Source organism: Taeniopygia guttata, chromosome 3, assembly GCF_048771995.1.
Source record: "Taeniopygia guttata chromosome 3, bTaeGut7.mat, whole genome shotgun sequence".
NCBI classification, from domain to species: domain Eukaryota; kingdom Metazoa; phylum Chordata; class Aves; order Passeriformes; family Estrildidae; genus Taeniopygia; species Taeniopygia guttata.
Window position 1 is genome coordinate 2163024 of NC_133027.1, and position 20499 is coordinate 2183522.

A 20499-nucleotide genomic window follows, 5' to 3' on the forward strand; every position below is an offset into this window, starting at 1 on the left:
AAAAAAATCTCTCTGACAATCCCCTGGCCTGATTCCTCCCGTTCCAGCTCCGTAACATCCCCCAGGAGATTTGTGCAGAAAGGACACAAAGCAGCGCCAGCTTTGGGCCAAAACTGATCAAAAAGAAAAGCCAAAAAGAGCAGGAAAATGGGTTTGCAACCAGGACAGGCAGAGGGACGTGGAAAATCTCGTGCCAAAAGGAAAAGAGGGGAAAAGCTCTTACGCCTGCCTGGCCTGCTCGATGGGGTCGTGGTTGTCCAGGTAGTTGTAGCGGACGGTGTCCGTGGGGTTCCTGTCGGATGAACGCCAAGGAGGGAGCTCCTTTTTCCCCCGGGCTGTCCCCAGCCCTGCTGTGGGACGTTTGCCCTCCGGAACGTGGCTTTTCACCGGCTGCACATCAATAACGATGAACTCGGCCTTGGACGGAGTCTGATCGGGGAGGCGGAAAGAAGGAAATGAGTTTTAGCCCGTGAGGAAAATCAGGTTGGCCTGATTATAATAATTGGGGATGAACTCCAAATTGGTCTCTGCGGGCTCCATGAGGGTCAGTGAGGCACCTTGGCAGCGCTGTCACCACCCAAGCCCTGTAATCCACACTGAAAATAATTGTAAAATTGTTTTAAAATCATGAGATTTAGGGTTAACGGGAAAAATAAGCCTTGGAAAGATAAATACCTTTAGCACATGGAGAAATAGTACTGTGCTGTGTAGCTGGTACATGATAATTGATATAACTGTTAGATGTGAGGTCTGTTTAGTAATTAAATATAATTATTGTTTAATCAGAAAGAATAATCATGTGAAACTGTGGTCATGGACCTAAGAAAGATGACTATAAACACGAGGGCCTGGCCAAGGCTACGCCCAGGATGGACCATGGGTCGCTGTTGGATTGAGCCTTTTTCTGACCCAGAAACGGGGCAAGGAGAGGCGTTGTAAAAACTTTTATTCCATTTTCAGTCTCGTGTGACCGGGGCGGGGGACAATACAGATGTTATAATTCACACCATGACAATCCAGATGTGATAATTCACACCATCACAATCAGAAACCAACTATTTCCTAATTAAAATGCATTATAAGCATTTCTTGACCTATCAACGTTTATTATACCATAAATACCTCAAAACCAATCATCTAAAATTACCCTTCGTGGTAATTTTCTTTCTTTCGTAGTTTTATTTCCAGCCTCATTTGCAAGGCCATCCTCTGAAATTTGTTTCTAGCTCCATTTCTCTCTCAGCCATACCTGTCCTATTCCAAATGCCGTTTAGAAATTTAGAATTTAGAAATGGCATTTCTAAATCACCGGTTTTTTATCTCCAGGTTTGCATACGGATGCAGACGATGTGAACCTTCTGTCAGGCTTGGAGGATTCTCTACAAATCCATTTCCCACAGGTCGCGAGTTTTCATAAACTTTTATAAAAGTTTCGGGCCATTTGCATATTGGGGGTTAATTATTCAATCACAGCTTCAGCTAACGAAGTCCCATCCTCCCAGTTTGCTCCCATCACTTTGATGTTGTTTAAACTTTTTGGGGCCTGAAGCTGGAAAAAAATTGTTTTGTCTGACTGAGCTGTGAGGAGAACTTGCTAACATTGAGGTAAACACTGCCGGGAATTTTAATTTAATTAATTAATTAATTAAATTTAATTTCCCTGCTGAAAGGCACAGACCCACAAGAGAACAATTTGTTTGACCTGAGACCGTGGAGAAACCTCCCAAAATTGAAGGGTAGAACTGGGATTGTGGGTGTGGGGTTTGAGTGGAAGTGTGGAATGTCACATGGTGGGAAACTCAGAGTTTAAGGGTTTAGAATACAGTAATATCTATGAATTCAGTAATTTTAATATAGTAATATCTATGAATATAGTAATATTAATAGAGTAATATCTATGAATATAGTAATATTAATACAGTAATATCTATGAATATTGTAATATCATATGAATATAGTAATATATGAATATAGTCATATATATGAATGTAGTAATGTCATATGAATATAGTAATATCTATGAATATAGTAATATATATTAATATAGTAATATCTATGAATGTAGATGTATGAATACAGTATTTTCATATGAATAATTCATATGAATACAGTAATATCTATGAATATAGTAATATCTATGAATACATTAATATCTACGAATATAGTAATGTCATATGAATACAGTAACATCTATAAATGTAGTAATATCCTATGAATACAGTAATATTTGTGAATATAGTAATATCATATTAATATAATAATATCTATGAATAAAGTAATATCAATGAATATAGTAATATTTATAACATCCCACTGAGGGGTGTTACATTGGTGCGTTATTGTAAATCCAGCACAGGTAGTTTGTGGTATTTAATGTTTGTAACATCCCACTGAGGGGTGTTACATTGGCACGTTATTGTAAATATAGCACAGGTAGTTTGTGGTATTTAATGTTTGTAACATCCCACTGAGGGGTGTTACATTGGTGCGTTATTGTAAATATAGCACGGGTAGTTTGTGGTGTATAATGTTTGTAACATCCCACTGAGGGGTGTTACATTGGTGCGTTATTGTAAATATAGCACGGGTAGTTTGTGGTGTATAATGTTTGTAACATCCCACTGAGGGGTGTTACATTGGTGCGTTATTGTAAATATAGCACGGGTAGTTTGTGGTGTATAATGTTTGTAATATTATATAATGTTTGTAACATTATATACCAGAAATTGGGGACTGGGTTTAGGCTGGGGACACACTGTTCAACATAGGTGACAGATATTGGCATGTTATTGGAATATATTAAATATATTTAAATATATGTAAATATATATATTTAAATACATATATATTAAATATATTGTAAATATAGCACAGGTAGTTTGTGGTATTTAATGTTTGTAACATCCCACTGAGGGCAGAGCCCCACACGCTGCCCTGCAGGACAGAGCTGCGGCAGGGCAGCAGAACATGTTGGAGATAAACAGAATAAACAACCTTGAAACAGCACAGATGAATTATGGCTTCTTCTTGGAGACTTTCTACAATCTCGGAATCATCAATAGCACAGATTCCCACAACGTGGAAAAGGTGGAAAAGCTGGAAAAGCTGGAATCTGGGGGACTGCGGCATACCTTGGGCCGGCTGAGGCGCAGCTCGCGCACCATCTGGATGTAGAGCTGCTTCCAGGCTCCCTGCTCCAAGGGCGAGGGGCAGGAACGGAGGCGCCACCCGAAACGAAGGCACTTGAGCATCCACAGCTGGTCCAGCTCCGACAGGTTCTTCCAGTGCCAGCTCACCTGGGAATTCCCAGCCGCGGGAAGAACTCGGCCTTTCCAGCGGCCGGGGGTTGGGATTTCTGTGCTGGGGGTGTAATTCTCACAAATGCGTAAATTAATTTAATTCTGCGCTGTTTGTTCTCCATTTAAACCTTTGATTAAAGCATTGAGACCTTCCAAGGCCTTCGTGATGTGGGGCCCTTCCAATTCAAGATATTCTGTGATCCTACGGGATTTTCTAACCTGTTGTCGTGGAGAGTTTGAGCTGCATCCACATGAAATGCTGGAAAAAGTTACTAAAACAGGGCTCAGCCAAACTGAGATTATTCTATGTTCTTAAATAATAAAATTACTAAAGCAAGGCTCAGCCAAAATGAGATTATTCTGTATTCTTAAATAATAAAAGTTACTAAAACAGGGCTTAGCCAAGCTAAGATTATTCTATATTCTTAAATAATAAAAGTTACTAAAGCGAGGCTTAGCAAAAATGAGATTATGATATATTCTTAAATAATAAAATTACTAAAGCAAGGTTCAGCCAAGATGAAATTATTCTATATTCTTAAATAATAAAATTACTAAAGCAAGGCTCAGACAAGATGAGATTATTCTATATTCTTAAATAATAAAATTACTAAAGCAAGGCTCAACCAAGATGAGATTATGATATATTCTTAAATAATAAAATTACTAAAGCAAGGTTTAACCAATCTGAGATTATTCTATATTCTTAAATAATAAAAGTTACTAAAGCAAGGCTCAGCCAAAATGAGATTATTCTATATTCTTAAATAATATAAATTAGTAAAGCAAGGTTTAGCCAAATTGAGATTATTCTATATTCTTTAATAATAAAAGTTAGTAAAGCAAGGCTCAGCCAAGATGAGATTATTCTATATTCTTAAATAATAAAATTACTAAAGCAAGGTTTAACCAATCTGAGATTCTTCTGTATTCTTAAATAATAAAATTACTAAAGCAAGGCTCAGCCAAAATGAGATTATTCTATATTCTTAAATAATAAAATTACTAAAGCAAGGCTTAGCCAAACTGAGATTATTCTATATTCTTAAATAATAAAAGTTACTAAAGCAAGGCTTAGCCAAACTGAGATTATTCTATATTCTTAAATAATAAAAGTTACTAAAGCAAGGCTTAGCCAAGATGAGATTATTCTATATTCTTAAATAATAAAATTACTAAAGCAAGGCTCGGCCAAATTGAGATTATGATATATTCTTAAATAATAAAATTACTAAAGCAAGGCTCAGCCAAGATGAGATTATTCTATATTCTTAAATAATAGAAGTTACTAAAGCAAGGTTTAGCCAAGCTGAGATTATTCTATATTCTTAAATAATAAAATTACTAAAGCAAGGCTCAGCCAGGATGAGATTATTCTATATTCTTAAATAACATGGAGTATTACATTAGCACAGTAATAATGCCACTGAAAACGAATTTATTAATTTAAAACCACTTTGGGCAGTGGTTTTAAATTAAGCTCACAGCATTTTATGGGATGCAAACAGATTTTTGGAGACTTAATCATTTTGCTCCAACTCCCATCTGTCATTTTCTGCTTCTCCACATCCAACACTCGACTTTTGGGCATTTTAAAGTCTCTGTTTTCCTTACAGAATCGAGTGTTGTTCTTTGCAAAAGCACAAATCAATATCTCTCAAAGAATTAAGGGCTCTGCACACAATGTGATTTTTAGGAGGTTTCCTTTCTGGGAATAGCCAGCTGTGAAAATGCCACTTTTAAAAAGCTTTAGAGCATTTAAAATTATTTATCAATTCCACGAATTTTGGCCAATCTGTCTCAATTTAAGCTCCGAGGAACGAGCATCGCTAAGCATTCACCTAAACCTTCAAAAATCAGTTTTTTCCTTTTTTATTTGTATTTTTTTTTATTTTAAACTGCTTTGTCCTGGCTTTGTGAACCCCAGGCAGGTGGTGAATTATTTTACCTGTGCGCATCTGCAGAGGCTCCGTGGGTCCAGGAAGGAAAAGATGTACAAGGACAGGACTCGAGGGATCCTGGTGGTAAAATCCACGGCCTCGGTGGGGACCCGGGCCTGGAGCTGCTGGGCACAAAATTTCTGTTGGGACAAGGAGCAGCGTTCCAGCAAATCCAGCAGGATCCTCCTCCTCTGGCTGTCTGTCCATTTGTCAAACTGAAAAAATAAAATTAAAAAATTTTAAAAAAATTAAAAAAAGGAGTTTCTGGTGTAGAGAAAGCGGAGATTCATCTTAAAATAAAATGAGGTGAGGGAAAGCACAGGAGCAGAGCGCTGGGAATGAATGGAGAGGCTGATTGAAAGGAAAATCTGAAACCACAAAATTATTTCTAACCCTCAAAATATCCAGGACAGCCCAGGCTACGTCTGTCTGAGGGACATTTTGAGTTCCAACACTTTTCCATGAGGGAAACCAAATATTGGAACTCAAAACGTCCCTCAGACATTTTTGGATGTTCCAGGTCAGAAGCATTTGAGACCCTGGCAGCAGCTGGAAACAGCTCTGATTTTGGGTTTGAAACATGGAATGATTTACCAACCTTGCAGGAAGAACAAAAAGCCACAAAATTTAGATATTATAGAAGTAGTCACAAAATAAAGGGAAGAATTTTTGAGTGCTTTGGTTTTGTACATGGGGGTCAGAAGTTTTAAGATGGAGGATTTGGGCCTGTCCTGTCCTTCCTCTTTTTTCTTCCTCACCTCGAAGTTTTTGGGTGATGTTGGTACTCACAGATTGGTTTAGAGTAGAAAAGCACCATTTAATATCATTTAATATAGGTAATGGGCATTGGGGAAAAATATAAACATTTAATATGTAATGTATCATATAAAAGATTAAAAAGCACCATTTAATATAGGTAATAGGCATTGGGGAAAAAATATAAACATTTCATAGGTAATGTATCATATGACAGATAGAAAGGCACCATTTAATATAGGTAATGGGCATTGGGGAAAAAATATAAACATTTAACACGTAATGTACATATAAAAGATTAAAAAGCACCATTTAATATAGGTAATAGGCACTGGGGAAAAAATATAAACATTTAATATGTGATGTATCATATAACAGATAGAAAGGCACCATTTAATATAGGTAACAGGCATTGGGAAAAACTGTAAACATGTAACACGTAATGTACATATAAAAAATAAAAAAGCAGCATTTAATGTAGGTAATGGGCATTGGGGAAAAAATATAAATATTTAATATGTTATGTATCATATGAAAGATAGAAAATCACCATTTAATATAGGTAATGGGCATTGGGGTAAAAACTGCAAACATGTAACACGTAATGTACCATATAAAAGATAGAAAGGCACCATTTAATATAGGTAATAGGCATTGGGGAAAAAATATAAACATTTAATATGTAATGTATCATATGAAAGATAGAAAGGCACCATTTAATATAGGTAATGGGCATTGGGGAAAAAATATAAACATTTAATATGTTATGTATCATATAACAGATAGAAAGGCACCATTTAATATAGGCAATGGACATTGGGGAAAAAATATAAACATTTAATATGTTATGTACCATATAAAAGATAGAAAATCACCATTTAATATAGGTAATAGGCATTGGGGAAAAAATATAAACATTTAACATGTAATGTATCATATAAAAGGTAGAAAGGCGCCATTGAATATAGGTAATAGGTATTGGGGAAAAATTATAAACATTTAATACGTGATGTATCATATAAAAGATACAAAGGCACCATTTAATATAGGTAATAGGTATTGGGGAAAAATTATAAACATTTAATACGTGATGTATCATATAAAAGGTAGAAAGGCACCATTTAATATAGGTAATAGGTATTGGGGAAAAAATATAAACATTTAATATGTTATGTATCGTATAACAGATAGAAAGGCACCATTTAATATAGGTAATAGGTATTGGGGAAAAAATATAAACATTTAATATGTAATGTAGCATATAACAGATAGAAAAGCACCATTTAATATAGGTAATAGGCATTGGGGAAAAAAATATAAACATTTAATACATGATGTATCATATAAAAGATACAAAGGCACCATTGAATATAGGTAATAGGCATTGGGGAAAAAATATAAACATTTAATATGTAATGTATCATATAACAGATAGAAAAGCACCATTTAATATAGGTAATAGGCATTGGGGAAAAAATATAAACATTTAATATGTGATGTATCATATAATAGATAGAAAGGCACCATTTAATATAGGTAATAGACATTGGGGAAAAAATATAAACATTTAATATGTGATGTACCATATAAAAGATAGAAGAGCACCATTTAATATAGGTAATGGGCATTGGGGAAAAAATATAAACATTTAATATGTAATGTATCATATAAAAGATAAAAAAGCACCATTCAATATAGGTGATAGGCATTGGGGAAAAAATATAAACATTTAATATGTAATGTATCATATAACAGATAGAAAAGCACCATTTAATATAGGTAATAGGCATTGGGGAAAAACTGTAACATGTAACACGTAATGTACATATAAAAGATAAAAAATCACCATTTAATATAGGTAATAGGCATTGTATAGGCTCCTGGGACCAGTTCCAAGACATGGCTTCCCTCATGGAAAAGTGGGATTTTCCCCATCTGAGCAGCCCCAGTGGTGAATTCATTGCTGATCCCTCCTCCCCTGACACTTCCACACCCCCAGCTCTGCCATCGCCCAGTGCATCACAATTTATAGATATAGATGTAGATATAGATATAGATATAGATATAGATATAGATATAGATATAGATATAGACATAGACATAGACATAGACATAGACATAGATATAGATATAGATAGAGATAGAGATAGAGATAGAGATATAGATATAGACATTTTATATAACTATAAAATTTTTATAACTATAAAATTTATAAATAACTATATATATATAGATATAACTATATCTATAGTATATAACCATATAATTATATACTATAACTACAAATATATAGATATAGATATAGATAGATATAGATATAAATATAGATATAGATATATAGATATAGATATAGATATAGATATAGATATAGATATAGATATAGATATAGATGTAGATGTAGATATAGATATAGATATAGATGTAGATATAGACATTTTATATAACTATAAAATTTATATAACTATAAAATTTATAAATAACTATAATTATATATATATATAACCATATCTATAGTATATAACCATATAATTATATACTATAACTACAAATATATAGATATAGATATAGATATAGATATAGATATAGATATAGATATAGATAGATACAGACATAGATATAGACATTTTATATAACTATAAAATGTATATAACTATAAAATTTATAAATAACTCTAACTATATATATATATATAACTATATCTATAGTATATAACCATATAATTATATACTATAACTACAAATATATAGATATAGATATAGATATAGATATAGATATAGATATAGATATATAGATATAGATTAGATATAGATATAGATATAGATATAGATATAGATATAGATATAGATAGATATAGACATAGATATAGACATTTTATATAACTATAAAATTCATATAACTATAAAATTTATAAATAACTCTAACTATATATATATATAACTATATCTATAGTATATAACCATATAATTATATACTATAACTACAAATATATAGATATAGATATAGATATAGATATAGATATAGACATAGATATATACATTTTATATAACTAAAAAATTTATATAACTATAAAATTTATAAATAACTATAACTATATATATATATACATATATAACTATATCTATAGTATATAACCATATAATTATATACTATAACCACAAAGATATAGATATAGATATAGATATAGATATAGATATAGATATAGACATAGATATAGATATAGATTAGATATAGATATAGATATAGATATAGATATAGATATAGATATAGATATAGATATAGATATAGATATAGATATAGATATAGACATAGACATAGACATAGACATAGATATAGACATATATATAGATGTAGATATAGATATAGATATAGATGTAGGTATAGATATAGATATAGATGTAGATATAGATATAGATGAAGATATAGATATAGATATAGATATAGATATAAACATAGACATAGATATAGACATAGATTTAGATAGCTATTTTGAAAAATAAGGAAAAAAATCCTCCCGAAAAAAATTTTTTAAAAATTAATTTTTTTTTAATTATAACGGATAAATAAATAGTTTAATGCCCATCGTCCCTTCTTTTCCCTGTCAGAATTAAATTAGAAACAGAATCCGAAATTCAGATTAGAAATGCGGATTTTTTTCTTTTCCTCTGCTTCCTCCCCGCCCAAATCTCTGTTCAAAGGGAGGAGTTTAAAATGTCAGATGGAGGTGATCGAGAAACATTTTCTTTCCTGATGGTTTTTTAATTTATTTTTCTGTCACAATCCCAATTTGCGCTGCTAAATTTCTGAATATAAGGGCTTGAAATAAATTTATTTTTTTTCTGTCACAATCCCAATTTGCGCTGCTAAATTTCTGAATATAAGGGCTTGAAATAAATTTATTTTTTTTCTGTCACAATCCCAATTTGCGCTGCTAAATTTCTGAATATAAGGGCTTGAAATAAATTTATTTTTTTTTCTGTCACAATCCCAATTTGCGCTGCTAAATTTCTGAATATAAGGGCTTGAAATAAATTTATTTTTTTTCTGTCACAATCCCAATTTGCGCTGCTAAATTTCCGTATATAAAGACTTGAAATAAAAATTATTTTTTCTGTCACAATCCCAATTTGCGCTGCTAAATTTCCGAATATAAAGACTTGAAATAAAAATTTTTTTTCTGTCACAATCCCAATTTGCGCTGCTAAATTTCTGAATATAAGAGCTTGAAATAATTTTTTTTTTCTGTCACAATCCCAATTTGCGCTGCTAAATTTCCGAATATAAAGACTTGAAATAATTTTAGTTTTTTCTATCACAATCCCAATTTACGCTGATAAATTTCTGAATATAAGGGCTTGAAATAAAATTTATTTTTCCGTCACAATCCCAATTTGCGCTGCTAAATTTCTGAATATAAGGGCTTGAAATAAATTTATTTTTTTTTCTGTCACAATCCCAATTTGCGCTGCGAAATTTCTGAATATAAGGGCTTGAAATAAATATTTTTTTCTGTCACAATCCCAATTTGTGCAGATAAATTTCTGAATATAAGGGCTTGAAATACAAATTTTTTTCTGTCACAATCCCAATTTGCGCTGCTAAATTTCTGAATATAAAGGCTTGAAATAAATATTTTTTTTCTGTCACAATCCCAATTTGTGCTGCTAAATTTCGGTGTGAGTAGCTGGCTCAGTCTCTTCCACATCAAGAGATTAAATGAACCAGTCAAAACAAATCCAACTTCACTTCCCAGCAGAGGGAAAAGCTGCTCCTTTTTAACCCTTCCCACCCTGGGAAATTCCCACTGGGGGAATTCCTTCTGTCATCCTTTAAACTGAATTTAAACTGAATTTAAACTGAATTTAAACTGAATTTCAACAACTGGTGCGGCAGCCAAGGGGTTAAATTGGCAGGATTTGGGTTTTTTTTCGGAATTAACGAGTCCCTGATCCCACTTTTGTCTGCCCTTGGATGGGATTTCAGCCGCCAGACAGGTCGGACTGGATTCCCCGGGCTTCTCCTTCCCTCTCCCCTTAAAAGGAAAATAAAGAAAATAAATACTTTAAATACATAAAGGCTTTGTACCTTGCTGGAGCTGGTACGTGATAAATGATATAATTGTTAGATGTGATGATTGTTCCGTAATTAAATATAATTGCTGTTTAATTGTAAGAATAATCATGAGAAACTCATGTCAATGTATACACTAGAACAATATAAGTTTAATAATTAATATGTGAGTTATATAAGGATAGAATATAAAATACGTTCAGCTCCAAAGCCGTGTCGGAGTCAGATTTGGGTCTGTGGCACTTCTGATTCCCAAAGCTCTCAATAAAAGCACCTGCACGGAATTATATCCCGTGATTTTGTGTGTTCCTGAACGCTGACAGATCAATTTGCAATTAATTAATTAACCCATGAGTGCACACACACAAATAACCATCCAGGAGAGCCGGAGAGGCCCCTCTGCTCCTGCTGGTTTTGCTGATCTCTGCCCATGGAAAAGAGTTTTCAATCTTACAGGATGAATTACCAGCTCTGAGTGTTTGATATCAGTAATAATTAACTGTGGCACGGGTGCAAAAATAAAATTTTAAGATTCTAGATTAGGGGTTCAAAGGGGACAAGATGGAGGAAATTGGGTGTGTCTTGTCCTTTTTCTCCTTCTTCATGCCCTCCATGTTTCACTGTGGTGTTGGCATTTTTATATTTTATATTTATAAATATTTTATATTTACCATAACATCGGCACGTTATTGTAAATATAGCACAGGTAGTTTGTGGTATTTAATGTTACATTGGTGCATTATTGTAAATATAGCACACGTGGTTTCTGGTATATAATAATGTTTGTAACATCCCACTGAGGGGTGTTACATTGGTGCGTTATTGTAAATATAGCACAGGTAGTTTGTGGTATATAATATTTGTAACATTATATACCAGAAACTGGGGACTGGGTTTAGGCTGGGGACACACTGTTCAATGTAGGTGACAGATATTGGCACGTTATTGTAATATATTAAATATATTTAAATATATATTTAAATACATATATATTAAATATATTGTAAATCCAGCACAGGTAGTTTGTGGTATATAATGTTTGTAACATCCCACTGAGGGGTGTTACATCGGTGCGTTATTGTAAATATAGCACAGGTAGTTTGTGATATATAATGTTACATTGGCACATTACTGTAAATATAGCACACGTGGTTTCTGGTATTTAATTTTTGTAACATCCCACTGAGGGGTGTTACATCGGTGCATTATTGTAAATATAGCACAGGTAGTTTGTGGTGTATAATATTTGTAACATTATATACCAGAAACTGGGGACTGGGTTTAGGCTGGGGACACACTGTTCAATGTAGGTGACAGATATTGGCACGTTATTGTAATATATTAAATATATTTAAATATATGTAAATATATATATTTAAATACATATATATAAAATATATTGTAAATATAGCACAGGTAGTTTGTGGTATTTAATGTTTGTAACATCCCACTGAGGGGTGTTACACTGGTGCGTTATTGTAAATATAGCACAGGTAGTTTGTGGTATATAATGTTACATTGGCACATTACTGTAAATATAGCACAGGTAGTTTATGGTATATAATGTTTGTAACAGCCCACGGAGGGGTGTTACATTGGCACGTTATTGTAAATATAGCACACATAGTTTGTGGGATATAATGTTTGTAACATGTACCAGAAACTGGGGACTGGGTTCAGGCTGGGGACAAACTGTTCAACGTAGGTGACAGATATTGGCACGTTATTGTAATATATTAAATATATTTAAATATATGTAAATATATATATTTAAATATATATATATTAAATATATTGTAAATATAGCACAGGTAGTTTGTGGTATTTAATGTTTGTAATGTCCCACTGAGGGGTGTTACATTGGTGCATTATTGTAAATATAGCACAGGTAGTTTGTGGTATATAATATTTGTAACATTATATACCAGAAACTGGGGACTGGTTCAGGCTGGGGACACACTGTTCAATGTAGGTGACAGATATTGGCACGTTATTGTAATATATTAAATCTATTTAAATGTATGTAAATATATATATTTAAATACATATATATTAAATGTATTGTAAATATAGCACAGGTAGTTTGTGGCATTTAATGTTTGTAACATCCCACTGAGGGGTGTTACACTGGTGCGTTATTGTAAATATAGCACAGGTAGTTTGTGATATATAATGTTACATTGGTGCATTATTGTAAATATAGCACATGTGGTTTTTGGTATATAATGTTTGTAACACCTTTACTCTCCTCAAAAGCAGAGCAGGGAAGCAAATCCCTTTTTTCCAAAGAGGAGAAATTCTACATTCCAATGAGATAAACTCCTGATCACTTCCAAAATATTGATTTAAAGAGAAAATTTACCCATTTTACAAGCAGGGCTCTTCTTTCTTCAAATACCTACAAAACACACACACAAAAAAAACAGAAAATTGAATATTTAGAGGGGATTTGGTACGTGCTGAGAAAAATGCAGCTTGAAAAACAATCCGTGAAATATCAATGGATGATTTTGGAAAAAATTATGGAGATCCTTTAATCCAAACTCCCTGAGAGGATCAGCTCAAGGGGGAGCTCAGACATGTCCATGAGTTTTGGGGATTTTATTGGATGGAGATTACAGAACCTCTCCAAACATCAGGTTCTCCGCTCCTTTAATCATTCCCAAATCCCAAATTTATTCCATAAATTCGGGAATTTCTCGTACTGGGGAGCCCAGAAATGGACCCAGAATTCCCAAACTTTCCTGCGGAGAGGGAAAGAATCCACATCCCTTCTCCTGCCACCAACACCAACTCTGAGGTGTCCCTGGATCCTTCTCTTCTCCAGGAGAACATTCCCAGGTCCTGGAAGGGCTCTGAGGGTCCTTCTCTTCTCCAGGTGAACATTCCCAGGTCCTGGAAGGGCTCTGAGGGTCCTTCTCTTCTCCAGGTGAACATTCCCAGCTCTGAGGTGTCCCTGGATCCTTCTCTTCTCCAGGAAAACATTCCCAGGTCCTGGAAGGGCTCTGAGGATCCTTCTCTTCTCCAGGTGAATATTCCCAGCTCTGAGGTGTCCCTGGATCCTTCTCTTCTCCAGGAGAACATTCCCAGGTCCTGGAAGGGCTCTGAGGGTCCTTCTCCAGGAGAACATTCCCAGGTCCTAGAAGGGCTCTGAGGGTCCTTCTCCAGGTGAACATTCCCAGGTCCTGGAAGGGCTCTGAGGGTCCTTCTCTTCTCCAGGAGAACATTCCCAGGTCCTGGAAGGGCTCTGAGGGTCCTTCTCTTCTCCAGGAGAACATTCCCAGGTCCTGGAAGGGCTCTGAGCGTCCTTCTCTTCTCCAGGAGAACATTCCCAGGTCTTGGAAGGGCTCCGAGGTGTCCCTGGATCCTTCTCTTCTCCAGGAGAACATTTCCAGGTCCTGGAAGGACTCTGAGGGTCCTTCTCTTCTCCAGGAGAACATTCCCAGGTCCTAGAAGGGCTCTGAGCTCTCCCTGGATCCTTCCCTTCTCCAGGAGAACATTCCCAACTCCTAGAAGGGCTCTGAGGAGTTCCTGGATCCTTCTCTTCTCCAGGAGAACATTCCCAGGTCCTGGAAGGGCTCTGAGGGTCCTTCCCTTCTCCAGGAGAACGTTCCCAACTCCTGGAAGGGCTCTGAGGGTTCTTCTCTTCTCCAGGTGAACATTCCCAGGTCCTGGAAGGGCTCTGAGGGTCCTTCTCTTCTCCAGAACAACATTTCCATCTCCTGGAATGGCTCCGAGGGTCCTTCTCTTCTCCAGGAGAACATTCCCAGGTCCTGGAAGGGCTCTGAGGGTCCTTCTCTTCTCCAGGAGAACATTCCCAGCTCTGAGGAGTTCCTGGATCCTTCTCTTCTCCAGGAGAACATTCCCAGCTCTGAGGTGTCCCTGGATCCTTCTCTTCTCCAGGTGAACATTCCCAGGTCCTAGAAGGGCTCTGAGGGTTCTTCCCTTCTCCAGGTGAACATTCCCAGTTCTGCCCCTCCAGGCACTTGGCGGGGTTAATTAGTTAATTAATTAATTAGAATGGCCCAAATTTGGGTTAATAATCAAACCCGTGTCCTCTGCAGCTGTGGAGTGCTCCGGGAGGATTTTGGGATCTGCTGTCTCACATCCACATCTCCAGGGGGTTTGGAGGTGCTCAAGCGGCTGGAAAATCCCTCCAACCTTCGCTGGAGATGCCACTGGAGGATCTTCTGCCTCAGAGCTCCTTCCATCTCCTGCAGCTGCTCCATCCTCACCACCCTGGAGCGTTTGGGATTTCATCCATGGGTTTGTGGCCGTGAATGATTTGGGATCTTCTGCCTCAGAGCTGAATTCCTGCCCAAATCCTCTCCGGAATTCCAGCCCTTCCCAGGGTGCTCCATCTCCTGCCGCTGCTCCGTCTTCACCTGCAGCACCACCCTGGAGCGTTTGGGATTTCATTCCTCGTTTTATGGCCGTGAACGATTTGGGATTTCGCTGGAAACGTCACTGGAGGATCTTCTGCCTCAGAGCTGAATTCCTGCCCAAATCCTCTCCCGAATTCCAGCCCTTCCCAGGATGGAGCCTGCAGGGTTCTCCATCTCCTGCCACTGCTCCGTCCTCACCACCCTGGAGCGTTTGGGATTTCATCCCTGGTTTTGTGGCCATGAACGATTTGGGATTTCACTCAAATGCCACTGGAGGATCTTCTGCCTCGGAGATGAATTCCTGCCAAAATCCTCTCCCAAATTCCAGTCCTTCCATCTCCTGCCGCTGCTCCGTCCTCACCACCCTGGAGCGTTTGGGATTTCATCCCGGGTTTGTGGCCATGAATGATTTGGGATCTTCTGCTTCAGAGCTGAATTCCTGCCCAAATCCTCTCCTGAATTTCAGCCCTTCCACCTCCTGCCGCTGCTCCGTCCTCACCACCCTGGAGCGTTTGGGATTTCATCCCTGGGTTTGTGGCCGGGAACGATTTGGGATCTTCTGCCTCAGAGCTGAATTCCTGCCCAAATCCTCTCCCGAATTCCAGCCCTTCCATCTCCTGCCACTGCTCCATCCTCACCACCCTGGAGAATTTGGGATTTCATCCCTGGGTTTGTGGCCGGGAACAATTTGGGATTTCGCTGGAAATGCCACTGGAGGATCTTCTGCTTCGGAGCTGAATTCCTGCCCAAATCCTCTCCTGAATTCCAGCCCTTCCATCTCCTGCCGCTGCTCCGTCCTCACCACCCTGGAGCGTTTGGGATTTCATCCCGGGTTTTGTGGCCGTGAAGGATTTGGGATTTCGCTGGAAACGTCACTGGAGGATCTTCTTCCTCAGAGATGAATTCCTGCCCAAATCCTCTCCTGAATTCCAGCCCTTCCATCTCCTGCCGCTGCTCCGTCCTCACCACCCTGGAGCGTTTGGGATTTCATCCCTGGGTTTGTGGCCGGGAACGATTTGGGATTTCGCTGCAAAAGCCACTGGAAGATATTCTTCCTCCGAGCTGAATTCCTGCCCAAATCCTCTCCCGAGTTCCAGCCCTTCCATCTCCTGCCGCTGCTCTGTCCTCACAATCTATAAATTCTATCCATGAATTCCATCTATAAATCCCATCCATGAATTCCATCCACGAATTCCATCTATGAATTCCATCCATTAATTCAATCTATAAATTCCAGCCATGAATTCCATCTATAAATTCCATCCATGAATTCCATCCATGAATTCCATCCATGAATTCCATCTATAAATTCCATCTATAAATTCCATCCATGAATTCCATCCATGAATTCCATCCATGAATTCCATCCATGAATTCCATCCATGAATTCCATCTATAAATTCCATCTATAAATTCCATCCATGAATTCCATCTATAAATTCCATCTATAAATTCCATCTATAAATTCCATCCATGAATTCCATCTATGAATTCCATCTATAAATTCCATCTATAAATTCCATCCATGAATTCCGTCTATAAATTCCATCCATGAATTCCATCCATGAATTCCATCTATAAATTCAAATTCCATCTATAAATTCAAATTCCATCTATAAATTCAAATTTCATCTATAAATTCCATCTATAAATTCCATCTATAAATTCAAATTCCATCTATAAATTCAAATTCCATCTATAAATTCAAATTTCATCTATAAATTCAAATTCCATCTATAAATTCCATCTATAAATTCCATCTATAAATTCCATCCATGAATTCCATCTATAAATTCCATCTATAAATTCAAATTCCATCCATAAATTCAAATTCCATCTATAAATTCCATCCATGAATTCCATCTATAAATTCCATCCATGAATTCCATCTACAAATTCCATCTATAAATTCCATCCATGAATTCCATCCATAAATTCCATCTATAAATTCAAATTCCATCTATAAATTAAAATTCCATCTATAAATTCAAATTTCATCTATAAATTCCATCTATAAATTCCGTCTATAAATTCTATCCATGAATTCCATCTATGAATTCCATCTATAAATTCAAATTCCATCTATAAATTCAAATTTCATCTATAAATTCCATCTATAAATTCCGTCTATAAATTCCATCCATGAATTCCATCCATAAATTCCATCCATGAATTCCATCTATAAATTCAAATTCCATCTATAAATTCAAATTCCATCTATAAATTCAAATTTCATCTATAAATTCCATCTATAAATTCCATCTATAAATTCCATCCATGAATTCCATCTATAAATTCCATCTATGAATTCAATCTATAAATTCCATCTATGAATTCCATCCATGAATTCCATCCATGAATTCCATCTATAAATTCCATCCATGAATTCCATCCATGAATTCCATCCATGAATTCCATCTATAAATTCCATCTATAAATTCCATCTATAAATTCCATCTATAAATTCCATCCATGAATTCCATCTATAAATTCAAATTCCATCGATAAATTCAAATTCCATCCATGAATTCCATATATGAATTCATCTATAAATTCCATCCATTAATTCCATCTATAAATTCCATCCATGAATTCCATCTATAAATTCCATCCATTAATTCCATCCATGAATTCCATCTATAAATTCCATCTATAAATTCCATCCATGAATTCCATCTATAAATTCCATCCATAAATTCCATCTATAAATTCCATCCATGAATTCCATCTATAAATTCCATCTATAAATTCCATCCATGAATTCCATCTATGAATTCCATCTATAAATTCCATCCATAAATTCCATCCATGAATTCCATCTATAAATTCCATCCATAAATTCCATCTATAAATTCCATCTATAAATTCCATCCATGAATTCCATCCATGAATCCCATCCATGAATTCCATCCATGAATTCCATCTATAAATTCCATCTATAAATTCAAATTCCATCTATAAATTCAAATTCCATCTATAAATTCAAATTCCATCTATAAATTCCATCCATGAATTCCATCCATGAATTCATCTATCAATTCAAATTCCATCTATAAATTCAAATTCCATCTATAAATTCAAATTCCATCTATAAATTCAAATTCCATCCATAAATTCAAATTTCATCTATAAATTCAAATTCCATCTATAAATTCAAATTTCATCTATAAATTCCATCTATAAATTCCATCCATGAATTCCATCTATAAATTCCATCCATGAATTCCATCCATGAATTCCATCTATAAATTCCATCTATAAATTCCATCCATGAATTCCATCTATAAATTCCATCCATGAATTCCATCCATGAATTCCATCTATAAATTCCATCTATAAATTCCATCTATAAATTCCATCCATGAATTCCATCCATGAATTCCATCTATAAATTCCATCCATGAATTCCATCCATGAATTCCATCTATAAATTCCATCTATAAATTCCATCCATGAATTCCATCTATAAATTCCATCCATGAATTCCATCCATGAATTCCATCTATAAATTCCGTCTATAAATTCCGTCTATAAATTCCATCCATAAATTCCATCCATGAATTCCATCCATGAATTCCATCCATGAATTCCATCTATAAATTCAAATTCCATCTATAAATTCCATCTATAAATTCTATCCATGAATTCCATCTATAAATTCCATCCATGAATTCCATCCCTAAAAATTTTGCTGCCTAAGGAGCAGAGGAGTAAAAATTAAAAAATAAAGAAGAAAAAGTGGGAAAAATGTATTTTTTTAATTTCTGGTGAGGTCATGATTTATTGCACAGTGACGCGTATCTGCAGGAAAAATCAAAATTATTCAAAGGAAAATTTGCCAGATTGAAAAGACTTCAAAGAGCTCAATCGCTTCAGTTTATCAGAAATAAAATAAATTCAAGTTTTGGCTTGAAAAGTGCTGGATACGGAGGAGTTTAATTAAAAATTAAATTAATTTTAATTTTAGAGGTATCCAGGCAGGAGGAAATGCTTCGTCTTTTTATGGTAGAAGGGATTTATCGTGAGAAAATTATTAATTTTTTTATTAATTTTAATTTTTTAAGGAATAATAGTCCTCCACCTGCCCCCCTACAAAAAAAAAATTGCATTTTGTGATTTTTGGGCAAAAAAAAAAATCCACTTTTTTTTTTTTTAAAGATATTAATTTGGCAAAATAGCAGTGTTTAAATCAAATTTTTTTTTGCTTTAAATAGGTAAATGAGGATTTTCTATCTTTTTATATTAGATTTTTTATTTTTATTTAAATTTTTGAAAGTAAAAAAATATATATTTTATATATGTTTATACATCATGAGGAGTTTGTGTATCTGATTCCGTTTCCCGTGACCACCTTGGACTCACATTCTGGGGTGAAATTGGAGGGTTTTGGTGCAAAAAAAAATTCTAAATTTTGTGACTTTCAGCCAAAAAAAAAATCCCCTTTTTTTAAAAAAAAAAATCAAATTATTTGGCAAAATTGCGGTTTTTAACTCAAACACTTGTTTGCTTTAAATATGTAAATCAGAATTTTCCATCTTTTGAGGTTAGATTTTATGTATATTTATACATCATAAAGATTTTATATAGATTTTTGATTTATTTTAGATTTTAGATTTTAAAATAATTTTTATTTTAGAATTTTTATATATTTATAAAGACACATATATAATATAAATAATATAAATAATATATATAATATATAATATATATAATAAATTATATATACTATATATATAATATATTATATATATAATATATAATATATAATATATAATATATAATATATAATATATAATATATAATATATAATATATAATATATAATATATAATATATAATATATAATATATAATATACAATATATATATAAATTTATATAAATTTATATAAATTTATATAAATTTATAAAAATATCATATATCTCCATACTTTTAACAGGGAACAAAATTCCATTTCCCATGACCATTTTTGACACACACTCTGGGGTGAAACTGGAGGTTTTTGGTGCAAAAAAAAAGCATCATTTTGCTACTTTCAGCAAAAATAAACCAAA

At 34.6% G+C, this 20499-nt stretch overlaps 1 protein-coding gene across 1 annotated transcript in view; it reads right to left on the minus strand.

Annotated features, from left to right (window-relative positions):
- Positions 1-20499, minus strand: part of FBXO16 (F-box protein 16) — a 53408-nt gene that overhangs the window by 26413 nt on the left and 6496 nt on the right. The window contains 4 exon segments of the mRNA XM_032747694.3: positions 224-429; positions 3132-3296; positions 5248-5454; positions 13425-13460. Of these exon segments, the coding sequence (XP_032603585.3) occupies positions 224-429; positions 3132-3296; positions 5248-5454; positions 13425-13460 (614 nt within the window).